Raw genomic sequence first — 20,153 nt, 5'->3', positions numbered from 1 at the left:
GTAGCTATGGCATTTAATAAATCACATTGCACATAAGCCTAGCTTCTTAGCTGGTATAAATTACCAGTCCTGTTAGCACTGGATGAAGACTTAGACCATTTACTTTTCAGTCCTTTTTTCATCTTTCTGCAGAAGTTAGAGCTTAAGATATGATTGATTTTTTTCTTTTATTAGCACTTCACTTGCAATGTAATCTTGATTAGTGAGGAGCTATGGGGATTTTCAGTTCAGAAGGAGTCATCAGATAATCTATCCCAATATAGAGTCATCATATAATCTGTCCTGATCTGCCATATAATTTCATAACCCTTGTTACAGTCAAGCTCATTGACTTGAGTTTGGTTAGCATGTATCTTCCAGAGAGGCACCCAGACTTCATTTAAAAATGAAAAATCTCCTGTTTCTCAGGGCCATTTGTTCCAACAGCTAATTACTTTCCCTTAAAAAAAAAAAAAGAGAAAAGAAACACCAGCTCTCCCCTCTCTAACCAATATTTGTTTAGCTGAAGTCCTCAACCTTGATTCTTGTTATGCCTTTTCTAGCTTGGCTGAAGAGTCTTTTAGTACCTAATATTTTGTCTCCAAGAAGGTACATACATAACACAATTAAGTGATCTCAGTGTCTCTGAAATACACTCAACTCCTCATGACAATTTCTTCTGAGCATGCAATCACTTTTGCAGCATTTAATCACCACCTGCACAATTTTCAACATTCATCCCGATGCAAGGACATTTAAAAGGCTGATGTGATCAGTTCCAGAATATGCAATGAAAGTAGTTCTCAGCCTTTTCAGAATGGACTTTTTTCCCTTACTTTTTTTGCTTCTTTTTCTTACTGTACACATTGATTCATATCTAGAGTAATAAGGAAATGTATTGTACGGGCAGTTTCCACAATAATAAACCAGAACTAAACTCTTGAAATCATGTCCACAGAAGAGGGCTTACCCATCATAACGTAGTTTAAAAGAATGCTTCCTTCTTCTCGATATTACTTTTGTATTCCATTGGGCATGTGTGCAGTCCAAGGACAAAGCTAAATAACACATGAAGACTGCTTTTAGTTCTTCAGGCAACTTGCTGGGTAATGCTGAATAAAAAAAGTTAACCTAATTTTTGTCTACCTTTAAAATAACACTTTGAGATTTCCTAGTAATTTTGTTGGACGTAAATTTAAACAAGCATTACATGACAGTGCCTTAAAAATCAGCTGGACATTTAAACAGTGAGGTGCATGTCTCCAATATGAGTACACAAAGGAAAACCAGCCATAAAAAGGGTGGTTTCAGAGGAGCACATCCCTAGGCATTATCCCAATGCAACTGAAAAGAAGAAAATTTGCCCAAGACTTGTCCATTGCTACCTCTGCTTCCACCACCTAAAATGAGCTAAGCCCAGGTGGGTAGCATACCTAAGTCCAAAACCACTTCTTCTATCTCCTTGTATTAATTCTTACTTTCCCTGGTATCTTCCCTTCCAGCAGCATTTGTTACTATTTCATTTTAACGTAAGATTAGCCTGTTCAATCCAATGATGGCCAGATCAGTTAATGGGAAGGTCCCTGAAGACAACCAGACACTCATGATGTGTCCAAATAACGTATGATTTCACGCTATAAAAATGAGAACTGCCACGTCACAAATTGCAGCAGAAACTAAGTGGCAGAATCACAAACAAAATCTGCCTCCAGATCCTCTGGGCTTGACTCACTAATAGTTTGAAGAATGTCTGATGAGGATTTCTATTAATACATACGAGACAATATAAGCTTACTCAAGGGTGAGATAAAACACAAATGAACAGGTAATAAATAGAATATTTTGAACAGATTCAGAAAAGATTATCTAAGCCCATGTTTTTAAAATAACCAAAACTCAGTGTTCAACTTCTGAAAGGAAGTCATAAATTTAAAAGGAAATAACTGAACCTGAGATAAACACTGCTGACGTGACCCCGGGGTTGCAAGAAGAGGCTGTTCCTTTACATCTCCCTGCAGCAAGCTTCTCGCTAGAGTCTGAATGTGAGCAGCCAGTCAGCACACCCGGGCGTCCTGAAGCACAAAGTAAACACAAATTTAAGCCTACAAAGGAGCGGAATAGACACACCATTCCTTACTACGCAGTCTGACATATTGTAAGGGGTTTCTTTTTCAGTAAAAGGCTGCAGAATTATGCTAGTCCATCAAAAATCTTTTCAAACGTAAGCCGAAAAAGGCCATACTGATTCCCCCAAAAAAAGTTAACTGGCTTTTTTTTAATATGTATTTGAACGTCTCTCGGTGAGCACTGGACTAGGACACCTTTCAGTGGCGCTGTTCCCTCGATGCCAAACACACATCGCCACAGGCCCCCAGGCCACCGCACCCCCGACCGCTGCGGGGAGCTCCCTGCCTTCGGCCCGGCTCCCCTCAGGCGCCGCTCCCAGGAGCCGGCTTCAGCGGGGAGAGGCCCGGGCCGCCCCCCCCGCTTCTCCCGGCGGGGAAGGGCCGGCCGGCCGGCCTGCCAGCCAGCGCCCCGCCGGGCCGGGCCTCGGGCAGGGCCCCAAACGAGACCCGCTCCGGCGGGCTGCCGCCGCCGGGAGGGCTGACGCGGCAGCGGCGGGGTGAGGGCCCGACCCAAAGCCCAACCCCGCTGCTGGCAGCGCGGCCCGCTTGCCTGGGGCGCATGCGGAGCGCTGGCCGTGAGGCGCGCCGGAGAGGCCGGGCCAGCTCCCGGCAGAGGAGCGCCGCCGCGGGGGGCTGGCGAGCGGCGCGCATGCGCGGGGCGGGGCGGGCTGCCCGGTTCCGGCGGGGGCGGAGCGGCGGCCAGGCCAGGCCAGGCCAGGGCAGGCTCCGGTGGCGGCGGCCGCGCCATGCGTGCCTGGTAGAGTGCGGCGGGGGCGGAGGGTCGAGCCGCGATGAACCTGCGCGGCTTGTTCCAGGATTTCAACCCCAGGTGAGGGCGGGCTGGTGTTCAACGGGCGGCCTCGGGCCGCGCCAGGGCCTATCTGCCGGGCCGCTGCCGGGCCGCACGGTGGCGGAGCGGCGCCTGCCCCGGTCCTGGCGGCTCCCCGCCCCGGTCCCGGCGGCTCCCCTCCCCGGTGTAGCGCTGCTGTTGGGCCGGGGCTCCGCGCCGGTAGCGGGACGCGTCCGGAAGCGGCGGGGCCGGAGCTGCCGCCGGGATGAGGCGGAGCCGGCGGCGAGGGGCGCGGGAGGAGGCACCGCCGGAGGCGCCGCTGGGCCCGGCTCCGCTGCCCGTCCCCGCCCCGCTCCCCGCAGGGCCGGCTGGGCGCGGGGGAGCGGCGCCGGCCCGGTCTGCAGCAGCCTCGGTGCGCGGCCCCCGAGCGTTACAGCGGGGCCCGGCGTCGGGCGCCTCGTCCCCAGGGCGGTGGGGGCGGCCCGGGGGCGGCGGGAGCACGCCGTTCCTGGCCGGTTTCCGTCCCAGCGCCTGCTGGTGCCGGTAGCGCTCCCCTCGGCTGGTCCTGGGTCGGGGTGACTGTAGGGTATCCGTCATCTGGGTTCCAGGCCGAATTCCAGTCCTCTTTTTTGTTTTATTATGGAACTTGATCAGATTCCTCCAAGTCTCGTTCTGGTTTTTGAATTTTTCAACTGGATGTTTTGGGGCATAAAACTTTATACTGGAAAGCAAAGTTGCCTTATGCTCTTGCACAAGCGTTTGGTGCATGGTAAAGGCTCATTTTTTGCAGGTGTGAAGGCGTTGTGCCTAACAACCCTAGTCTAGACCTGGAGAATTGCTGGTGATTCTTTATTCTGGGCTCTCTTACAACGAACAAGACAATAGTCACTACCACTTGGGCTTCTGCTGTCTTGCCAAGCAAGTATGGGTACATGTAACTTTTAAAGAAGATGAGAGAATGAGTTGAATTTTACTGGTTTTGCTGTTACCAGGTATTTTAAGACCTCAGAATAAAGGCCTGCAAGTAACTTGTGCAGGGTGGCATGAAATACTGAGAGTCCTGGAAAAATGTTGCTTGTGAAAGAAGCCTTACATGACTGCAGTTACAAAAAGCTGTGTTCAGTCGGTTGTTTAGATAAACAGAAAGGTAACCGATGCTGCAGGAAATGTATTGTTGCAGAGAGGCTGAAATAAACAATTTAAATGTGTGGCTGGAAGTGGTGGAAAAGTAGGAACAGAAGTTCCAGAAGCTTACAAAGTTTTGTTATGGCCAAGCAATGCTTGCACCTTATTTGGATGCCGTCTAAATGATGAACGAGCCAGCTGAACGTTGCACTCGTGCAGATAACTTAATGTTGAATGTTTTGTTGTTTACTGGAATGCTCAGGGAGCACTGGTACTTTACCACATGGCATTTTATTTCTGTATTTATTGAGGAGCCAGGGGAAGTACAAATTACACAAATATTGAATGTTGGAAAAGTATGAATAGCCTAGGAAACTGAGGGATCTCTGTTGCTGTGAAGCGACTGTTGTTTTATATCATCCTATGCTGAGGTAGTTTCATCAAGCATGCGAGGAGATGCTGGTACAATAAAACCGCTTTTTCTTATTAAGGGGCAGCTAAGACACTTGTTCTGAATAGAGACAAAGCAGCTTGATATCTAAACGAGGCAATGCTGATCCAATGAATGTTTTATTAAATAATAAGAGTGAAAGTGGGTAGTTTGAGTTGTGCTGTTGAAGTAAAGGTAGTATTCCTGGCTGTTGCTGCTTTACTCTGTAGCAAATATTTACTCTGTTCCTTAGGTTATCCATGTTTTAAAATACATATAATTACTTCACCGAAGTGGTGTTGAAGCCTAATTACATGTTCTGTAAAGCCGCCTGTGATTCTCTGGTGAGTGGGTGGGTGACTTTTTCCCTTCCTGTAGTGTGAGGAGATCATGTACCATGTAATTATTATGTCTGATTTTCGGTGGTACAAGCAATTGCTGTGTCACTGCTCTCAAGTATTCCGGATACATTTATTCATTCTTAGGTTGACTAGTGTATAAAATATATCAACATAACTATTTTAAACTTGTAAGCACCATCCTCAGTATTCCAGTTAGAAACTTCACTCCATAATCAGTAACCTTTAACAAAGTTTAACCTGTTTTGTTTTTTTTTCTATAATGTTGCTTTTTTTAACTGAATGTAAAAGTAAATAAAAAAAAATTCTCTGGAGTCTGCCTTATTACAATATGTAGTCATTTTTAATCTTCAGTTAAAAGTAGCGTGGATAAAATTACATAAATTATGTAGCTTAATTTTGAATGTCAAAAACTATCTCATTTGATTTGTATGAAAGAACACATTTTCTAAAACCATGTACAACTGGTATCTTTCTGAGCCTTTAATAATACAGCTGCTGACTGGATCCTTGTGGGAGGGAACTATTTATAGATGTCCATTCATTAAGTTTGTCATGCAAGAATGCTTTTGATGTGTTCCCTTGAAGCAATGGTTTTATAAGTGAAAGAGATGACATATGCTGTATTTATGATGAAATATTTGACTCTCCAGAACTGATCTGATTCTTTGCAAAGAAGTCTGACACACGTTTTCTGTTAGGAAGTATCCTGATTAAATTTCAGCTGTGACCGATTTTCTTGTTCTCTACAAAATTCCTGTTGCCTGCCTTAATTTCTGACTCTGGGTTTTTTTTTTTCATTTGTTTAATAGCAAATTTCTTATTTATGCCTGCCTGCTGCTTTTTTCTGTGTTGCTCGCTCTACGTCTGGATGACAAAATTCAATGGAGTTACTGGGCCGTATTTGCTCCAATATGGCTATGGAAGTTAATGGTGATTGTTGGTGCCTCAGTGGGAACAGGAGTATGGGCCCGAAACCCACAGTATCGGTAAGTCGGGGATATTTATTTTGAAAAACAGAGGGAACATAATGTGTTTTCCGTACTGAATCAAATTGATAAATAGGGTTTTTAACAACATAAGATGTAACATCCAGAAGGTTTTTTTTCAACATACTTAAAATAAATATAACCTATAGTGTATGCAAATAGCTTTATGCAGCTATGGTTGTCTTAATCCTAGTTGTAACAGTTTATCACAAGCTTCAGCAATATTGCCTTTGGGAAGCTAAAACTTCTTGTGGAGTGACTTTTTGTGCTTTTCTTTAGAATGCTGGGAATTCTTTGCTTTAGTATAAGCCACATAGAAATATGTATCTTCATATGCATTAGGAATATACTATATGTAATTGGATTATTCTTTAAATCAATTTCCTGGGATGTACAGATCAGCCTGAAGAACATTGATTCCCCTCCCCCCCTTGGTGTGTGTGTATAACCTCAGTGAACATGTGGATGAATATTCAGTGATTCTTGAATATGCAGTGGACATAGAGAATTTTTTTCATACTTTAGTTGCAGTTTTATAAGAAATATTCAAGTAGTTTAATACACTAATATAGGCAAATGTGTAACATTTGCAAAGTAGGATGTTTGTGGGAACAATTTCTGTAAATTCCTTTTCATTTTTGTCAAAGTTGTTCAACATTGATATTTCAGTTGTCAGTCTAGGGTAAAATAACTTTCAGACCTTCAAATACGTCAGTGTTCACTTCTTTGCTAATCCAAGTAGGATGTGAATTTGAACATGCTAGGGGAAAAGAAACTACCTTAAATGAAGTGCAATAAATGCAGTCCTCTTTTCTATCTATGGTGAGTATTAAATGAAAAATTTTGTGCACAGGTCTCATTCTGATACACTATATTGTATGGTTCAGGTCTTGTTTGCCCCTTCTAGTAACAGTTCTACTTGTGTAGGAAAAAGTGTGGTTTCTCTGTATGTGCTGTTATTTTACAGGCCTTTTACTTTTTAGTAATAGGTAATATTCTGTTGCAATAGGCTGATTTTGGTGAATAAAGAAATTCAAGGGAAAGATGTTGATTCGATGAAAGCTAGTGCAGGACCCAAACAGATAATTTTAGACTTAGCTTATTTTCTAACAGCCTCCATGATATCTGAGTGTTTACGCAGTAGCAAAGAAATCCTGTTTTATCTGTGCAGATATGGCAGATAAATCCTTAGAAAATCTTCAAGGTGTAAAAATCCCACTTGCCCACCTTTATGGGCAAGAAATCCTGTTCCGTCATCAGGAGTGTAGTTTAATAGTGGCTATTTGGGCATAATGTGTACGTTTGTTAAAATGTGTTAGTATCTGAAACTTAACAATTGTAAACAAAGTGTCTTGGGATGTTTGCAGGATAGTGTGCTTTCTTATTGGCAAGGCAACTGAATGCTTCCTTATCCTCTCTTTAGAGCAGAAGGAGAAACCTGTGTGGAGTTCAAAGCTATGTTAATTGCAGTGGGCATCCACCTGCTCCTGCTGATGTTTGAAGTTCTGGTGTGTGACAGGATCGAAAGAGGAACCCATTTCTGGCTTCTGGTCTTCATGCCATTATTCTTCGTATCTCCAGTGTCAGTCGCAGCTTGTGTGTGGGGATTCCGACATGACAGGTCTCTGGAGGTAATGCTTCATTTGTTATGTGTAAGACCTGTGGCAATGCAAGACTGAGTATCAATTCAGTAACGGTTTATCTCTTAGTAAACCATGATATGGATGACTGCATCAGTTGAATTAATCATTTGCACTGACCTGCTAGAGTGAAAAATCAGGGTTGGGAATAATATAATTTTTTCTAATCTCTTCTAGTTTTTTCAACTACCAAATTGCAGAATGTTTTAAACCTGCCTTTTTATTATTGGGTGTTAAAAGAACTCACCCCAAACTCTGCAAAATGGACTAATACTAGACACTGAAATGGAAGATACTGAAGAAAATTCCAGTGAGATTAAGCACCGTCCCTTGGCAGAATTGAACTTACAGAGCTCTAGATAATCTGGGTTGAAAATTTCTTAGTACCCCAGTATGTGTGCTTAATCTTTCATTTGGGAATGCAGATAGTAGGCATGAAACAGTAGGTTTTTATTTTCTGCCTCTGTCGTCTTTCCTCTCTAACTCACTCCTTTTGGCTTTGGAAGAACTTTGCAAGAATTCTCGAGATCTTCCCATGGTTGTGGCATTTTGCAATAAATACAGAATTCTTATTGAATTGATATTTTTTTAAGGATTTTTTTTTTTTTTTTGCTATGTCCTCAAACTACGCCATGACAGTTAAAAATCTGATTTTTAGATGAGGTTGAGGTTTTAATTTCAAGGGAATATTTCTCTAACATTAGCATAACCTGAATTTATAACTAGAGAGAGAAAAACATTTTTGGTAAGTGATTGTTAGGATGGCTAATAAACAGATAGCTCAAATTGTTGATTTTAAAATATTGCAAATAGAATTTCATTTTGCAGAGTTCTATTCACAGTTAATCATTCCTTGAAGAAAAACTTGTGTAGAAGTACTTGCCTTCTACTGGATGATGCTTGATTGCCCATTGATATACAGATGACTGCACAGCTGCTAAGTACTGGCAGAAAAAAATGGAATCCACTCACCCCTAGAAGGCAACAGCTGCCTCAAAGAAAATAAGTTACGCAGTTGAACTGTCAACTCATTTTTTCCTATTTTGTCATCTTCACTTAGTGCTGTTCTGCTTTCTTTTCTTTGTACTCTGGGAAGATTTCATTATTTCCCTTTCACTTGGTAGAAACATAAGAGGGGCCTGTCTTTAATCCAGGATATTGATTTTTGGCATGAGTAATCAAAGTCGTCGTTACTCTGTTATTATTTTCGTAATTATTTAATCTGTAAAGATACTGTCTGCTTGTACCTATTCTGAAACTGATGAGGGGATCAGTAAGTACATAGTGGGGTTTTGTCTGTGTATCATGGTGGGCTCAGAAAAAGCTTTCTTTTATGTGTTACACTATTTTTACAGTAGTAAAGCATCATTTATTGAAGGCATATTGAATTCATTAAATTGTGAGCCTAGCTACTCCAAATATACATGCACTTGCCATATATAGCTCAAATGTTAACTTGATTCTAAAAATTTTTATAGCAGTTGATCCTCTGGTTCTTTTTTTTTTTTTTCTGTATTTGCTCTTGCAGTTTTCAGGTTGCTTGGTCTTATGCTTGAGCGTGGGTTTTTTTGGTGGTTGATTCTTTTGAGAAAGCCAGGGGTACAAAATTATTTTAAATCTAGTTTTCCAATCTTTTTAAAGTAACCTGTACTTCAACACTGAAGACTTCAGTGCAGTCTCTGAAGTAGGCAAGTGCCTGCTGCCTGTTGGACATTTGACTCCCTGCACTGTGTATTTCAAAGGCATTTATCCAGATCATAGTACACAATCATGTATGTTAGTGAAAAGTAGCAGGTAGTGTCTGCCTTCTGAGAAACAGTACCTTTCAAAGGTGCCTTACATCCCCATGTGTTTTTGTAAATGGAAAATATTTCTCACTCGCACTCCAGAGCTTTAGTTAGTCTTTTCAGATAGTAATTCTCTGTTTGATCTTTGAAGTTCCTACCCATGTAGGGTTGCCTGTAAACTTTACAAACAGAATCTTGCCAAGTCTGATGGTGTTTCACTGTTTCACTTTGTTCAAGCTAGACACAAACTTGATTTTTTTATTTTTTAAGTATAATTTAGTTCTCACAGCGGCAAGCGGGACACGCGAAAAGCTTTCGTTAACATTTTTAATGCGGAGTATTGCTTTTCTGTGTTGGCTCAAAACCCAAGTGTCTTCAGTGCCATTTAAAATCTCTCTCAGGTATACAGTAAATGATTGAATTTGGATGTCGTCTTCTCCTATTCTATGTATTTCTTTTTCCCCCCAGATCGAGCTGGGACTTTTGAACTGGACCGTTGGTAGTTAAGCCCATGTAACTTTCATCTTTACATGACTGCAACTACGAAATGATATCTTTAAAGATAGATTTTGCTAATTTTAAATGGAAGGACTTGTTACTACTTGTGACTTTAATTCTCACATTATCTCTTATCTGAAGAACATAGTTGAAGTTGTTTTCCAATGCGTTGCTTTTTTGAGTCTGATGAATTTGGCTTTTCTTATTTCTCTAATCACTCTAACAAGCATTGCAGGTAGTGCTTTTATTTTTTTAAAATACCAGGAAGGTCTTTCCTCAGGAGACAGCTGCCTCTACAGTTACTCTAGTGGGATCGCAGCCTCATAAATGTAGGGGTGCTTAGTAATATCTGATGTAAATGCAAATGATGTTCCATATCGCAGTGATAAGCATGGAGTCAGAAAAGCCCTTTGACAGATTCTTTGGCTAGCCTGGAAACAGCTTTATCACGCTAAGAGTTAACTAACGTGTTTTCTTTTTCTAGCTGGAAATCTTGTGTTCGGTCAATATTCTACAGTTCATATTTATTGCACTCAGACTAGACGAGATCATCAGATGGCCGTGGCTTGTATGTAACAAGTGTTTTCTTCTTATTCTTGTTTAAATGCTGAATTTCCTAAAGCTATTTACTATAGGTAACAGTTCATATATGACCAGAGTCCGTCCATGATCCCACTTTTGCTCACTTAACAGTCCTTTACTGAAGGTCTGGCATTTCATTCAGCGGTCATGGGAAAGAGAGGCTGCTCTTTGGGCATGTCGTCCTTCGGGGGAGAAGGACATGCCATCAACTGCAATTGATCTCTGATCAGTTTTTGAAAGAGAAATCCTAACCAAAAGTTTCCAGTGGGAGCACAAAACTAGCCATGAAAATGACGGGTGAATTAGAGAATGTGTGGGTAAATATGGTGTGGTAAATAACTAGTTTTATTTCTTGTGTTACCATGCATGTAGATCCACTTCTTGTGCAAGTGATCACTGTCAAAACTGCCGAGATCTCCTGTCCCAAGTGCCTTAAGAACACAAAAGCGCTGTTTCTGTGTCTGGGCTTTTGTAAACTACCATAAAACTCATGATCTGGCATGATTATGACTGTCCTTTCTATTTTCAAAAAAAAAAAAAAAAAAAAAAAAGTAGGAAAAGGTGGTAATTTAGAAACTGTTTCAAGTAAGGCGTCCAGTGTAGAAAATACTTGCTAAAAACTATTTCAGGTGCTCTTTGAGCCTAACGTAAAATGACAGAAGTCTTATTAAAGTTGAACTATGTTGACTTAATTTTAAATTGTTTCAGCTTGATGGCATTTACAGACCTAACTGAGGAACCCCAAAGAGTTGATATGGCTCATAACAGCGCATGTGATTTATGAAGCTTTTCTGTTAGAGGCTATATTAAAGAGCATTAGACTTCAATTTCTTTTTCTTGTTTCAACTTAATACGTAGACTTGCTTTATTTAAAAAACCCACACCTGAAACAAATCAAATTGATAAAAATGTATCACTGCTGAGGGGGGTGGAAAGCAGTTAATTTCTTTTTCTTTCAGGTTGTTTGTGTCCCGCTGTGGATCTTGATGTCCTTTCTGTGTCTAGTAGTGCTATATTACATTGTGTGGTCCGTTCTGTTCTTGCGCTCCATGGATGTGATTGCTGAGCAAAGGAGGACACACATAACAATGGCTGTCAGCTGGATGACAATTGTAGTTCCACTGCTCACGTTTGAGGTAGGAAAAAGCATAACGAGTTTGATGTATCTTGTTCTTTTTTCAGTGGAGTGCTGAATGTTGCTGTGTCTCTTTTTGAACTTACTAAAATGAGAATACTGCTTGTTGTTTTCGAATGAAATAGTAACAGCAAATGCGAGAGAAACCCAAGCGTTCTATGTTTCTTTCAAGTTTTTTGAGGGAAATATGCGTGGAACTACATGTTTCTGTGGAGGCCAGTTTTCTTCACAGATGTGTGAAGTTAGAGATCTGAGATCAGCACATGTTTTAAGAAGCTTGAAAGTGGGTATTGCAGTTAAACTGACATTGTATCATTTTTTTGCCATTTAGATCTTACTAGTACACAGACTGGATGGGCATAATTCTTTTTCTTTTATACCCATATTTGTTCCTCTCTGGCTTTCACTGATAACTTTAATGGCAACAACATTTGGACAAAAAGGAGGAAATCACTGTGAGTATTTACAAATCACGGAAACAGCTTGCAACTCAAGGTTTAAATGTATGTCGTTAAGAGCTGTCTTTTCAAAAAGGACTTTCCTGTGTATATTCTCTCATGAAGGAATCCAGATGTGTTTGTTACTATTGTTTTCAGGTGAATTTAGTAAGATTTCAGTGTTTATAGTGTCTCTCGCTTTTTTTCTTATTCCTGTAAGAGCACGACTTCTGCTTGGACTCAACTAGACATCCCAATGGGATTTTAATTCTAACTTGTCCTTCCTTGTTTCCATGGGTTTCATTCTCGCGGGACAGGACTGGATCTTTCTACTCTGGGTTCTGAAAGCAGTGTAGCGCCTACCAGTTTTAATTAGCATTTGTCCTAGCAGCCTGAGCTAGCATTCTCTTTCCTCTTTGGCCAAATAGTGCTCTGCGCTGCTTAGTTGTAACTTGAGTTGCCCAAGTGGCCAGCGTACATTTCCCTGGCTTTTATCCCCACCACAACGAACACTGCCGAAAGGAGCACTGGCACTTTCGGCCATCTCATGTTCCTGAACCACTGCAGATGAGTAGCTCTTCCCATCCACCTTGCAGTTCACGTTCCTTGTTGACAAGGCAATGACATTTTTTTAGGATTTTTCAGAGTTGAAAGGAACCAGCTGTGATGTTTGTTATAGAACCTCATTTCAGTTTTGGTCCGATTGTGAAGTATAGTGAGAATTTCTTTCTTTGGGCATGACTAAGCTTATCTCCATACATTTAGTTTACTTTGGTATTGTTATTTCATGGAAAGTTGTTCCTGGTGTTTTGGGTTTTGGTTTTGTTTTTTTAATGCATGCCCTCGATAATTTATGGCCAAGTTAGTCTTTTAGAAAGCCACGTGTCCATTTTGTCTTCTGTAGGGTTAGTTGAATATTTTTATGTAAATTTTTCAAAAAGACTATTCATCTGAAGTGAGCCCCAGAAGACTTGCATGAAAATCCACCTTGAAAGTGCTGAGCGAAATACACCAGTTGGCCACGAAGCGCAGTCTCTGCCAAAAGACGGGTCGTATGGGATCTTCCCTGGCAATCGCTTAATACGTTGCTCTCGTTCAGTGTGAAAGACTTGACGTGGGCAGGCTGTTCCTTTTAACGCTGACCTTCGCTATTGGCTAACGGAGGAGTGCCATCTGCTGAAGTACAAGTGCTGCTTGTGACACGTGAAATGAAATGGCCTCTTGCTCTGGTAGTATAGCTGTAATTTATACACAGGGATACACGCACACAGACATGCGTGATTCTCTGTATATGTTCTGTATGTCTATCTGTGTGTGCATGATCTGAACTCTAATGTTGTTACACGATAGGTGTAAGTAACACACTGAGAAGCCAGCACTAACAAATTTTATATTGTTCATATGCAAACAATCAAGAGAACTTAAATGAGATTGCAGAGTCTGCTTGCTTAATTAAATTTTCATTCTGTTCTGCAATCATGTGAAATGATTTTCTTTTCTTTAGGGTGGTTTGGAATTCGCAAAGACTTTTGCCAGTTCCTGCTTGAAATTTTCCCATTTTTACGAGAATATGGAAATATTTCTTATGATCTTCATCATGAAGATAATGAGGAAACAGAAGAAACGCCACTGCCCGAACCACCAAAAATTGCACCAATGTTTCGAAAAAAGACTGGAGTGGTCATTACACAGAGTCCTGGAAAATACGTGATTCCACCGCCCAAGTTAAACATTGATATGCCCGATTAAGAGGACAGGAGCATATTAAATTTGAACTGGGAAGCAGCAGACAAATGTATTTCATCTCATTCCTTGTCCCAATTACTTACAAATAGGTATTGCTGAATCAGTGGCTTGGATTACACAAATCAGAGATCTTGAAGATAATCGGAGAGCTTTTCCAGAGATACGTGGTGGTCTAATTTGTGAACCTGCCCAATGGGTTGGTTGCACGCTTGCCTGTATAGTATTTATATGAACATTTTAGCAGTGTAATATATTGTTTCAAAGTTTTGTCGTGTACAATAGAAGTATTATCTAAAGGTATTTTTTTAAAAACCCTGTATGAAATGCCTATGTTATTCCAGGTGTCTTTTAGGTCCTAAATAGACACTTGATTTCCGTGTCTGTTTTAAACGCTTGGGTGATGTCTTAGTATAGTACCTCTTTACTTCTTCTGTTCAGCCACAATCATTGTCTTAACCACAGAGGCACAGGAGTGTTGCACTTCTCAGGCAAGACTGGAAAGCTTTTTTGGGGGGAAATAGAAGGTATAGCAACTTGCATGATGGTTTTGAGTTAGCTATGTAAATTTTCATGGCAGCATTTCAACTTTTGTGCTGGCTTGGGAGTTAAGCGTTGCTTTTGTTGCTTCTCCAATGTCATGTTTTAATTCTTCCTGAGCAGCACGTACACCACTCTCCCATTAGACTGGCTGTTTAGTAAGCTGTTCCCTCTTGCGCCATGCGTGCAGTCTATGTCACAAGCATTGATTGTAGGTTTTACAGCTGTCCGTTAGCTGCTACAAATATCATAGCTTGGTCTTCATTACCAACTTTGTGTTGGTGTCAATGATTAAACTTTTCAAGATAGGTTCATTGGTGTTGGCCGAGCATTTTCTTCTTTGAAGAAAGACCTCCTTTGACAGACCGTCTTGGACTTCCAGGTGCTTTAGAGAAAGTTAGTCTTTGAAACCTGTACTCCAGTAGCTTGTAACAACATGTGTTGGATGCTCCCACACCCTTGCAGCTTCTCATGCTTAGGCAAACCCACAGTTTAGGCAGCTTAAATACTACGGATCGTGTTTCCTTAGCGTTAGCAAGGCAATGAGCTAAGAGCAAAGAGCGCATGGACACTTACGCATGGGTGAAAGGTGCGCACCTGAAAAACTTCAGAGACGTGGCGCTTTCATTGCTAACACTGCAGACCTCCCTCTCCCTCTCTGTGGACCAGCTCTTGCCTGAAACCCAACACAGCACTGTCCTATCACTACGCTTAACATGTCATCATTGCACTTTTATTTACTTTTTGGCTCAAGTCAAAAAAAAAAAAAAACAAAAAACAAAAAACCAAACTGTAAATGAAAAGCAACAAGTGCTATTGAGCACTTGCTGCTGCTGCTTCATGTCGCTAGGAAACAGACGCTGCTCTGTGATGTCACGGCAGCGCAGCATGGGCGTCACGGTGATGTTTGAGAATTTTCGTTGGGGTTCTCAGTCAGCCGGTCACTTCCTTTCAGCTGGCTGTCTGGCAGGACAGTCTAGCGGCGAAGGTAGATGGCTTCAACTGAACAATTTACTCAAACTGAGAAAAGAGAGTTTAAAATGGAGCTTTCCTCACAGGAAACTTCATGTGCTTCTGCTCAGGCCAAGGGAGTCGATTTGCCAGGCTCGACTCCTCTCCGTCCAGCACGTGGCAAAAGAGCAGCTAATGACGCTGCTTTTGGACCTCCAAGAGAAGAAAGGGCTTTACAAACTTCGGCTAAGCGACCCCAGTCAAAAAGAGAGCGTCTGAGCTCATCTGAGGAGAGCTCTAGCGATACCTGGACACGTCTCAGCTTTCTGAAGAAGCTCTGGGACATTGTTGAAAGCCATCAGTTCGAGTCCATTTGGTGGGGGGACAACGGAAAGTGTGTCGTGATTCATGAAGAACTGTTCAAAGACGAAGTGCTAGCAAGGAGAGGATATCTGAGGATTTTTGAAAGTGAGACCATGAGAAGCTTCACTCATCGCCTCCATTTGTATGGGTTCGCCAGAAAGCTGTGCGATTTTCCAAAATCGGGCTCGCACGATGACCTGCTAGCGGAAGAAACAGCTGGGGAGGTATGTTGCAACCTTGACGTGCAAACTAACTCTCAGAATATTCTAGTGGGACAGATTTCTGTTCCAATGAAATAAGCCTTTACTACCTAGGAGATGAGGATGGTAGTAAATGTTCTGTCATTTGTTTCTTGGGTCATGTTCCGGAGGTCTGGAGGCAGTATTTCCCAGTAGAAATGCTGATAAAATATTACGTTGGTTGTTTCCAGTTACTTTGAGCACATAAAATGAGAAGAGATTCTCATCCTATCGGGATTTTCTTTTGGTATTTGCTGTGTGTCTTGCTGTACCAGATGTGCAGTTGTCTTGTGGCATTTGCTGAAGGCTGAGAAGGTAGTGTCAGCAGCCTATAGTTACCTACCTGGTCATTCCACACTAAAGTTGCTGAAAAGGACTGGTGTTTGGGTTTCTAAGTCAGTTTTTATGCTTTTGAAAATCCTACGCTTCTCTGCTGCCAAGTGGCAAAAGCACAAGGCTGGTTACTACTTAACAGGACTGGATTGCACCATTTTATTCAGCCTGAACTTCAGGTTTAGAACGCCCCTGACGGTCCTTTTTAACATCCCTGTTTCTCTTTTGCAGTTGAAATTCTTAGTTCTCATATCTCTGCCCTTTCCCGTCTCAAGGTGATGGCAACTAACTCTTTTCCTTTGCATTTTTAGTTTCACTTCTACTACAACCCAAATTTTAGAAGACATTGTCTGCACCTGCTAGTGAAGTGTAAGCGAAGCTCTAGTCCAAAAAATCAAACACCAGCAGGTTTTTCACCGGACACGGATCTGCATGCACGCCGCCGGAAAAGAAAACCAGATGCTGAGCTTGCGTGGGAACCCGCTGCCGAGGAGGAGGAGAGCGCTCCCTTCACAGCAGCTCCAAGGGAGAACACGCACGCCTCTGCACCCAGCAAGACCGCACCTGCCAAGCGACCCGCCAAGGCAGCTGCCCCACTCAGGCCTGCCTCTCCGTCTGCGTGCACCGCTGCTCTGACAGCAGGAGGCAGGGAGCAGCTCAATCCTCTGCCCCCCTCCCTTTTGCTGCAGCACAGCAGCCCCGGCCCGGCTGCCAGCCAGGGCGCTGCCTGCGCTGCTGCTTCACCAGGTCGTGCCGTGCCCAACAGCCACTTTCCACTGGGGCTCCCACCGCCCCCCTCCCTAGCTGTGCTGGCAGCAGCCGCTGCTCTGTCTATGCCAAGGCCACCTTGGGGCCACGCTCCCCCCTACCGCCACTGCCCGGCTGGCACCTGGGCTCCAAACAAGGGAGCTGCAGGCAACGGCCTTGGACCCCAGCCCGGGCCACGCTAGGTACCCTCCACAGCTCTTCTAGAAGTTGCATAGTCCGAGGGAATAGAGTGTTCCTAAGTGTTCCAATAAACTGTCTGAATACAAAGCCTCTGCCAGTTGTCCTGTCCTGTTTTTATAGCCATGCCTGTGCCTGGCCTTGGGCCTTGCTCCAGAAAGTCAAAAGGACTTTCATTCTAATGCAGAGTGTGAATTCTGAAAAAACTCTCAAAGTGCCAAAATCGGTGACTTCTATTTGTTACTCTTCACGCTTGCCTTTAATTCAGTATTAGATTTTCAAAGCTCACTAAGATTCTTCGTCTCCAATGAGAGAAAGAAATATTAGAATACTCGCTTCATTTAATTGTGTACAAGCACCTTCTTTCTAATAAAGGCCCTGCTACAAAGGCTGTTAGGTCACACAGCCGTATACTGCGGACTGCTTCCCCCATTTTAGGCACATCTAATGGACCTATCGTGTCCATGAGGAAGATCTGGTCCTTGCGGTAAGTTTTACACTTACAACACGTAACGTGCTCCATGCGCAGAAACCTCGCCCAGCAAGCCTCTGTCTGAGAAGCCCCTCGGGCTGGCCTTATCTCAGATGATTTCTTTCTCAGTGATCCCACAAACGTAAGGTTAGGAGTGGGCTGTGAGACCAATGGCACATTACTGATGGCAGCCTGCTTTCAAGCACCATTTTTCTGAAGGCTCCTACAAACTCCTTCTTCCTCACGTCATCAGAGATGCATGCATCATATAACATGGTTGTAGTTACTCATGTTTCAAATTGGCACACAACACATCAACCGTGGCTTACAAAAAATACCATTTACTTAAAGAGTTATTTATAGAGGAAAAATATAGTAAGCCACTACTCATGTCCAGTAACGGTCATAAAAATGACACCTTGTTTCCTTTGTCTCAGTAGAGCAGTTCATCAAATATATTTGCTATTGCAAACAATTACTTTTGGAAGGGAATCCCAAACAACTCACTGGTATTCAAGATGCAGACTTGTAAATCACAAGTTTGCGTTCAGGCAGGAAAAAGAGTAGTGAGGGCCAAGACCTACGCTTCTGGAGGGATCAGTTCTTCGGGGATGTCCACCTGCCACACGCCTCTTCTCCCTCTGGCAGGAATCGGTTCCAGAAGCCATCTTGGGTTTGAAACAACAGTCAAGTATTTCTGTTCCAGATGACTGAGGACAGCTTTATTTTCCAGCTCCATGACCTTTTCAGGAGGCAAGGTTTCTGGATACAGTGATGTCTCGCCAATGTCAATTAATCCTGCATTATAAAATTAAAATATACCATCAGTTGGCTCTTTGATCTGCTGGAGAAAAGCTTTCCAAAAGCAAACGTTCCAGAGGACGCGCCGAACAGCTCACTTGTTGCCAGAAGAACACAGCATGAAGCACGCACACCTCAAACCTGTCTCATTCACTGCTGAAGATGGCCCGTGCCACTGAAGAACAGGTGAAGCGTGCAGTTCTCATATTCACAACTCAGTGAATCAGAATCCTGTTAAAAGAAGCCTGCAGCTAAGGAGATACAGCTGCTACCAAAACTCCTGAGCCACATCTGGCCTTGAAACAGCTTCATTAAAAAGAAAACTCTCTCTGCTCCTATCAGGACGCTACTCTATTAACATTTTAAAATCATTAAACTATATGGAAATTCCTGCTCTCTGGACCCCTTTTCACGTCACAAAAGGGAATTTCCGTATTGCTTAATGATTGAAAATGTTAAGATACAGATCAAAGAAGCTTTGATACCTACTCCACAATTTAGCATGCAATTTATGTCAAGCTTACAATCTGCATATTACGTAGTACCTAACGATTTTCAGCACTGTAGAACCAGAACAGTTTTTCCGTGTATGTGATAGAAGTAATTTGTTGTGCAGGAATAGCTAAAAATATTCAAATCAGAACGCAAGACAGATGGTGTAACAAAAGATACCTACAAGAAGAGAGTGCAAAATGAGTGCTGGATAAAAACTTTTAAAGTATACAGTGCAGCAACATACATTGTATTTCAGCACAATGTAAGCAAAGAAACACCACTTCCATCCTAACTTTGTGTTACAGAAACAAACTTCTTCACTGCCCCAATAAGAAGAGCAACGGAGCAGTTGTAGAACTGAAACAGCATTTATTTATGTACCACTCTAACATGACATGCGAAGCACTGCAACGTGACGACTTCACTTGACTACGAGTACTGTAGAACGGTTTCAGCAAGAGTTCCTAAGCTCAAAATGCAAAAAGTGCGGAACTGACATTTATTATCACGCAACAAAATAATATACAACCCATGTTATACCATCTTACTGCATGACGAGGCAGCACAAATCAATTGTATTACTTGTACAGACTTTAGAGTTGTAGCCTAAACTTTTCAGTAGAGCGAGTGTATTTTAAAAACTGAGAGCTGACTAAAATTCTTTATCCTGAAGATCAAAGATACTTCACATTTCCAACACAGTGACAAAGAATAAATTTTATTTACAACTTCCCTCACCGATCTCCGCTTACAGTGACATGGAATCGAAATAGCCCCCAGCCACAGCTCAGGCACCACTCCTTCAAAGTAAGCGTTAAAGCAATGTTATAATAAGCATAACTGCGTAAAGCAGATGTGTACTGGACTGAAGCAAGTTAACAGATTGAAAGCTCGCTTGAAAAATATAATCCAAGGTTGCTTACCTGCAATAACTCCTCTGCCGAATTTTTCCCCTTTGTCCAACAGATCTTGCACTTGTTTTGGTGTCATACCAAACCTATTCAGAAGAATTGCTCTCCATGTTTCATCTTGCCAGTCCTGAACAGCTATATGAACAGCAACGGTGCAGCTCCTGTAGTCTGCTAGCAAGGGACGCCAGCGAGTCTCTACTGTTTTGACTTGGTTCAAAACTAATCCTGCATAGGGCTGCCGGAAGGAAAGGCAGCCAAATTTCATCGCTTTCCTCGCATCAGAACCCGTCCATTTCCTAGGAGCAAACAGACACCCCGAGGTCAGCCTTCACAGACGCGCCCGTCACCGTGACAGACGAACAGGCCTGCCTCGGCGCCCGCCCCGGCCCGCAGGGCGCTGCGCTAAGGCGGGCTGGGCGCTGCCTCCCGGCGGGCGGACTTCCCACCCCGCGGGGCCCCGGCTTGCGAAGGCCGCCGGCCGCC

General features: G+C 42.7%; 4 protein-coding genes across 10 annotated transcripts in view; 2 read left to right on the top strand and 2 right to left on the bottom strand.

The window, feature by feature from the left end:
• Positions 1-2,483, bottom strand: part of IDS (iduronate 2-sulfatase) — a 32,736-nt gene extending 30,253 nt beyond the window's left edge. For both annotated transcript variants that reach the window (XM_087748685.1, XM_087748686.1), the window contains exons 1-3: positions 2,301-2,483; positions 1,929-2,051; positions 950-1,037 (exon numbers count right to left, since the gene is read on the bottom strand). The gene's annotated coding sequence lies outside the window, so the exon portion shown is untranslated. The remainder of the gene's footprint in view (positions 1-949; positions 1,038-1,928; positions 2,052-2,300) is intronic.
• A 290-nt stretch (positions 2,484-2,773) lies between these two features.
• LOC104019073 (transmembrane protein 185A) lies at positions 2,774-13,640 on the top strand. 5 transcript variants are annotated; one of them, XR_015702610.1, is made up of 7 exons: positions 2,774-2,934; positions 5,622-5,798; positions 7,222-7,429; positions 10,208-10,291; positions 11,265-11,441; positions 11,772-13,106; positions 13,382-13,517. XR_015702610.1 is itself a non-coding variant. In XM_087748693.1 (7 exons), exons 1-7 carry the CDS (start codon positions 2,897-2,899, stop codon positions 13,624-13,626), a joined length of 1,053 nt encoding a protein of 350 aa, XP_087604819.1. In that variant the 5' UTR covers positions 2,774-2,896; the 3' UTR covers positions 13,627-13,640. The 5 variants fall into 5 exon arrangements, 4 of the variants coding, with proteins under 4 accessions (XP_087604819.1, XP_087604822.1, XP_087604821.1 ...); XM_087748693.1 differs by having other exon boundaries at positions 11,772-11,895; positions 13,382-13,640; XM_087748696.1 differs by lacking the exon at positions 13,382-13,517 and having other exon boundaries at positions 11,772-11,895; positions 12,819-13,375.
• Positions 7,323-19,935, bottom strand: LOC104019074 (protein EOLA1). 2 transcript variants are annotated; one of them, XM_087748698.1, is made up of 3 exons: positions 19,683-19,935; positions 18,048-18,261; positions 7,323-7,457 (listed from the first exon to the last, which is right to left on the bottom strand). In XM_087748698.1, exons 1-3 carry the CDS (start codon positions 19,933-19,935, stop codon positions 7,445-7,447), a joined length of 480 nt encoding a protein of 159 aa, XP_087604824.1. In that variant the 3' UTR covers positions 7,323-7,444. The 2 variants fall into 2 exon arrangements, with proteins under 2 accessions (XP_087604824.1, XP_009470572.1); XM_009472297.2 differs by lacking the exon at positions 7,323-7,457 and having other exon boundaries at positions 17,785-18,261.
• On the top strand, positions 15,153-17,086 carry LOC148056691 (uncharacterized). The gene is made up of 2 exons (XM_087748692.1): positions 15,153-15,698; positions 16,358-17,086. Exons 1-2 carry the CDS (start codon positions 15,153-15,155, stop codon positions 16,994-16,996), a joined length of 1,185 nt encoding a protein of 394 aa, XP_087604818.1. The 3' UTR covers positions 16,997-17,086.
• Positions 19,936-20,153: the final 218 nt, after the last annotated feature.

The sequence above is a fragment of the Nipponia nippon genome, unplaced genomic scaffold (genome assembly GCF_047370975.1).
Source record: "Nipponia nippon isolate SJK-2023a ecotype South Korea unplaced genomic scaffold, ASM4737097v1 scaffold_12, whole genome shotgun sequence".
NCBI lineage: Eukaryota > Metazoa > Chordata > Aves > Pelecaniformes > Threskiornithidae > Nipponia > Nipponia nippon.
The sequence above is the reverse complement of the archived record's forward strand: the minus strand, read 5'-3'. Positions and strand labels throughout refer to the sequence as shown.

What these genes read in the sequence shown, in the direction of transcription:
- LOC104019073 (XM_087748693.1), top strand. Translation starts at nt 2,897, where the DNA reads ATGAACCTGCGCGGCTTGTTCCAGGATTTCAACCCCAG. An exon ending in GCCCGAAACCCACAGTATCG is followed by an intron (nt 5,799 to 7,221) that starts GTAAGTCGGGGA and finishes TCCTCTCTTTAG; the next exon opens with AGCAGAAGGAGAAACCTGTG. An exon ending in ACAAAAAGGAGGAAATCACT is followed by an intron (nt 11,896 to 13,381) that starts GTGAGTATTTAC and finishes TCTTTTCTTTAG; the next exon opens with GGTGGTTTGGAATTCGCAAA.
- LOC148056691 (XM_087748692.1), top strand. Translation starts at nt 15,153, where the DNA reads ATGGCTTCAACTGAACAATTTACTCAAACTGAGAAAAGAGAGTTTAAA. An exon ending in CGGAAGAAACAGCTGGGGAG is followed by an intron (nt 15,699 to 16,357) that starts GTATGTTGCAAC and finishes TTGCATTTTTAG; the next exon opens with TTTCACTTCTACTACAACCC.
- LOC104019074 (XM_087748698.1), bottom strand. Translation starts at nt 19,935, where the DNA reads ATGAAATTTGGCTGCCTTTCCTTCCGGCAGCCCTATGCAGGATTAGTT. An exon ending in CGGCAGAGGAGTTATTGCAG is followed by an intron (nt 18,262 to 19,682) that starts GTAAGCAACCTT and finishes TTTATAATGCAG; the next exon opens with GATTAATTGACATTGGCGAG.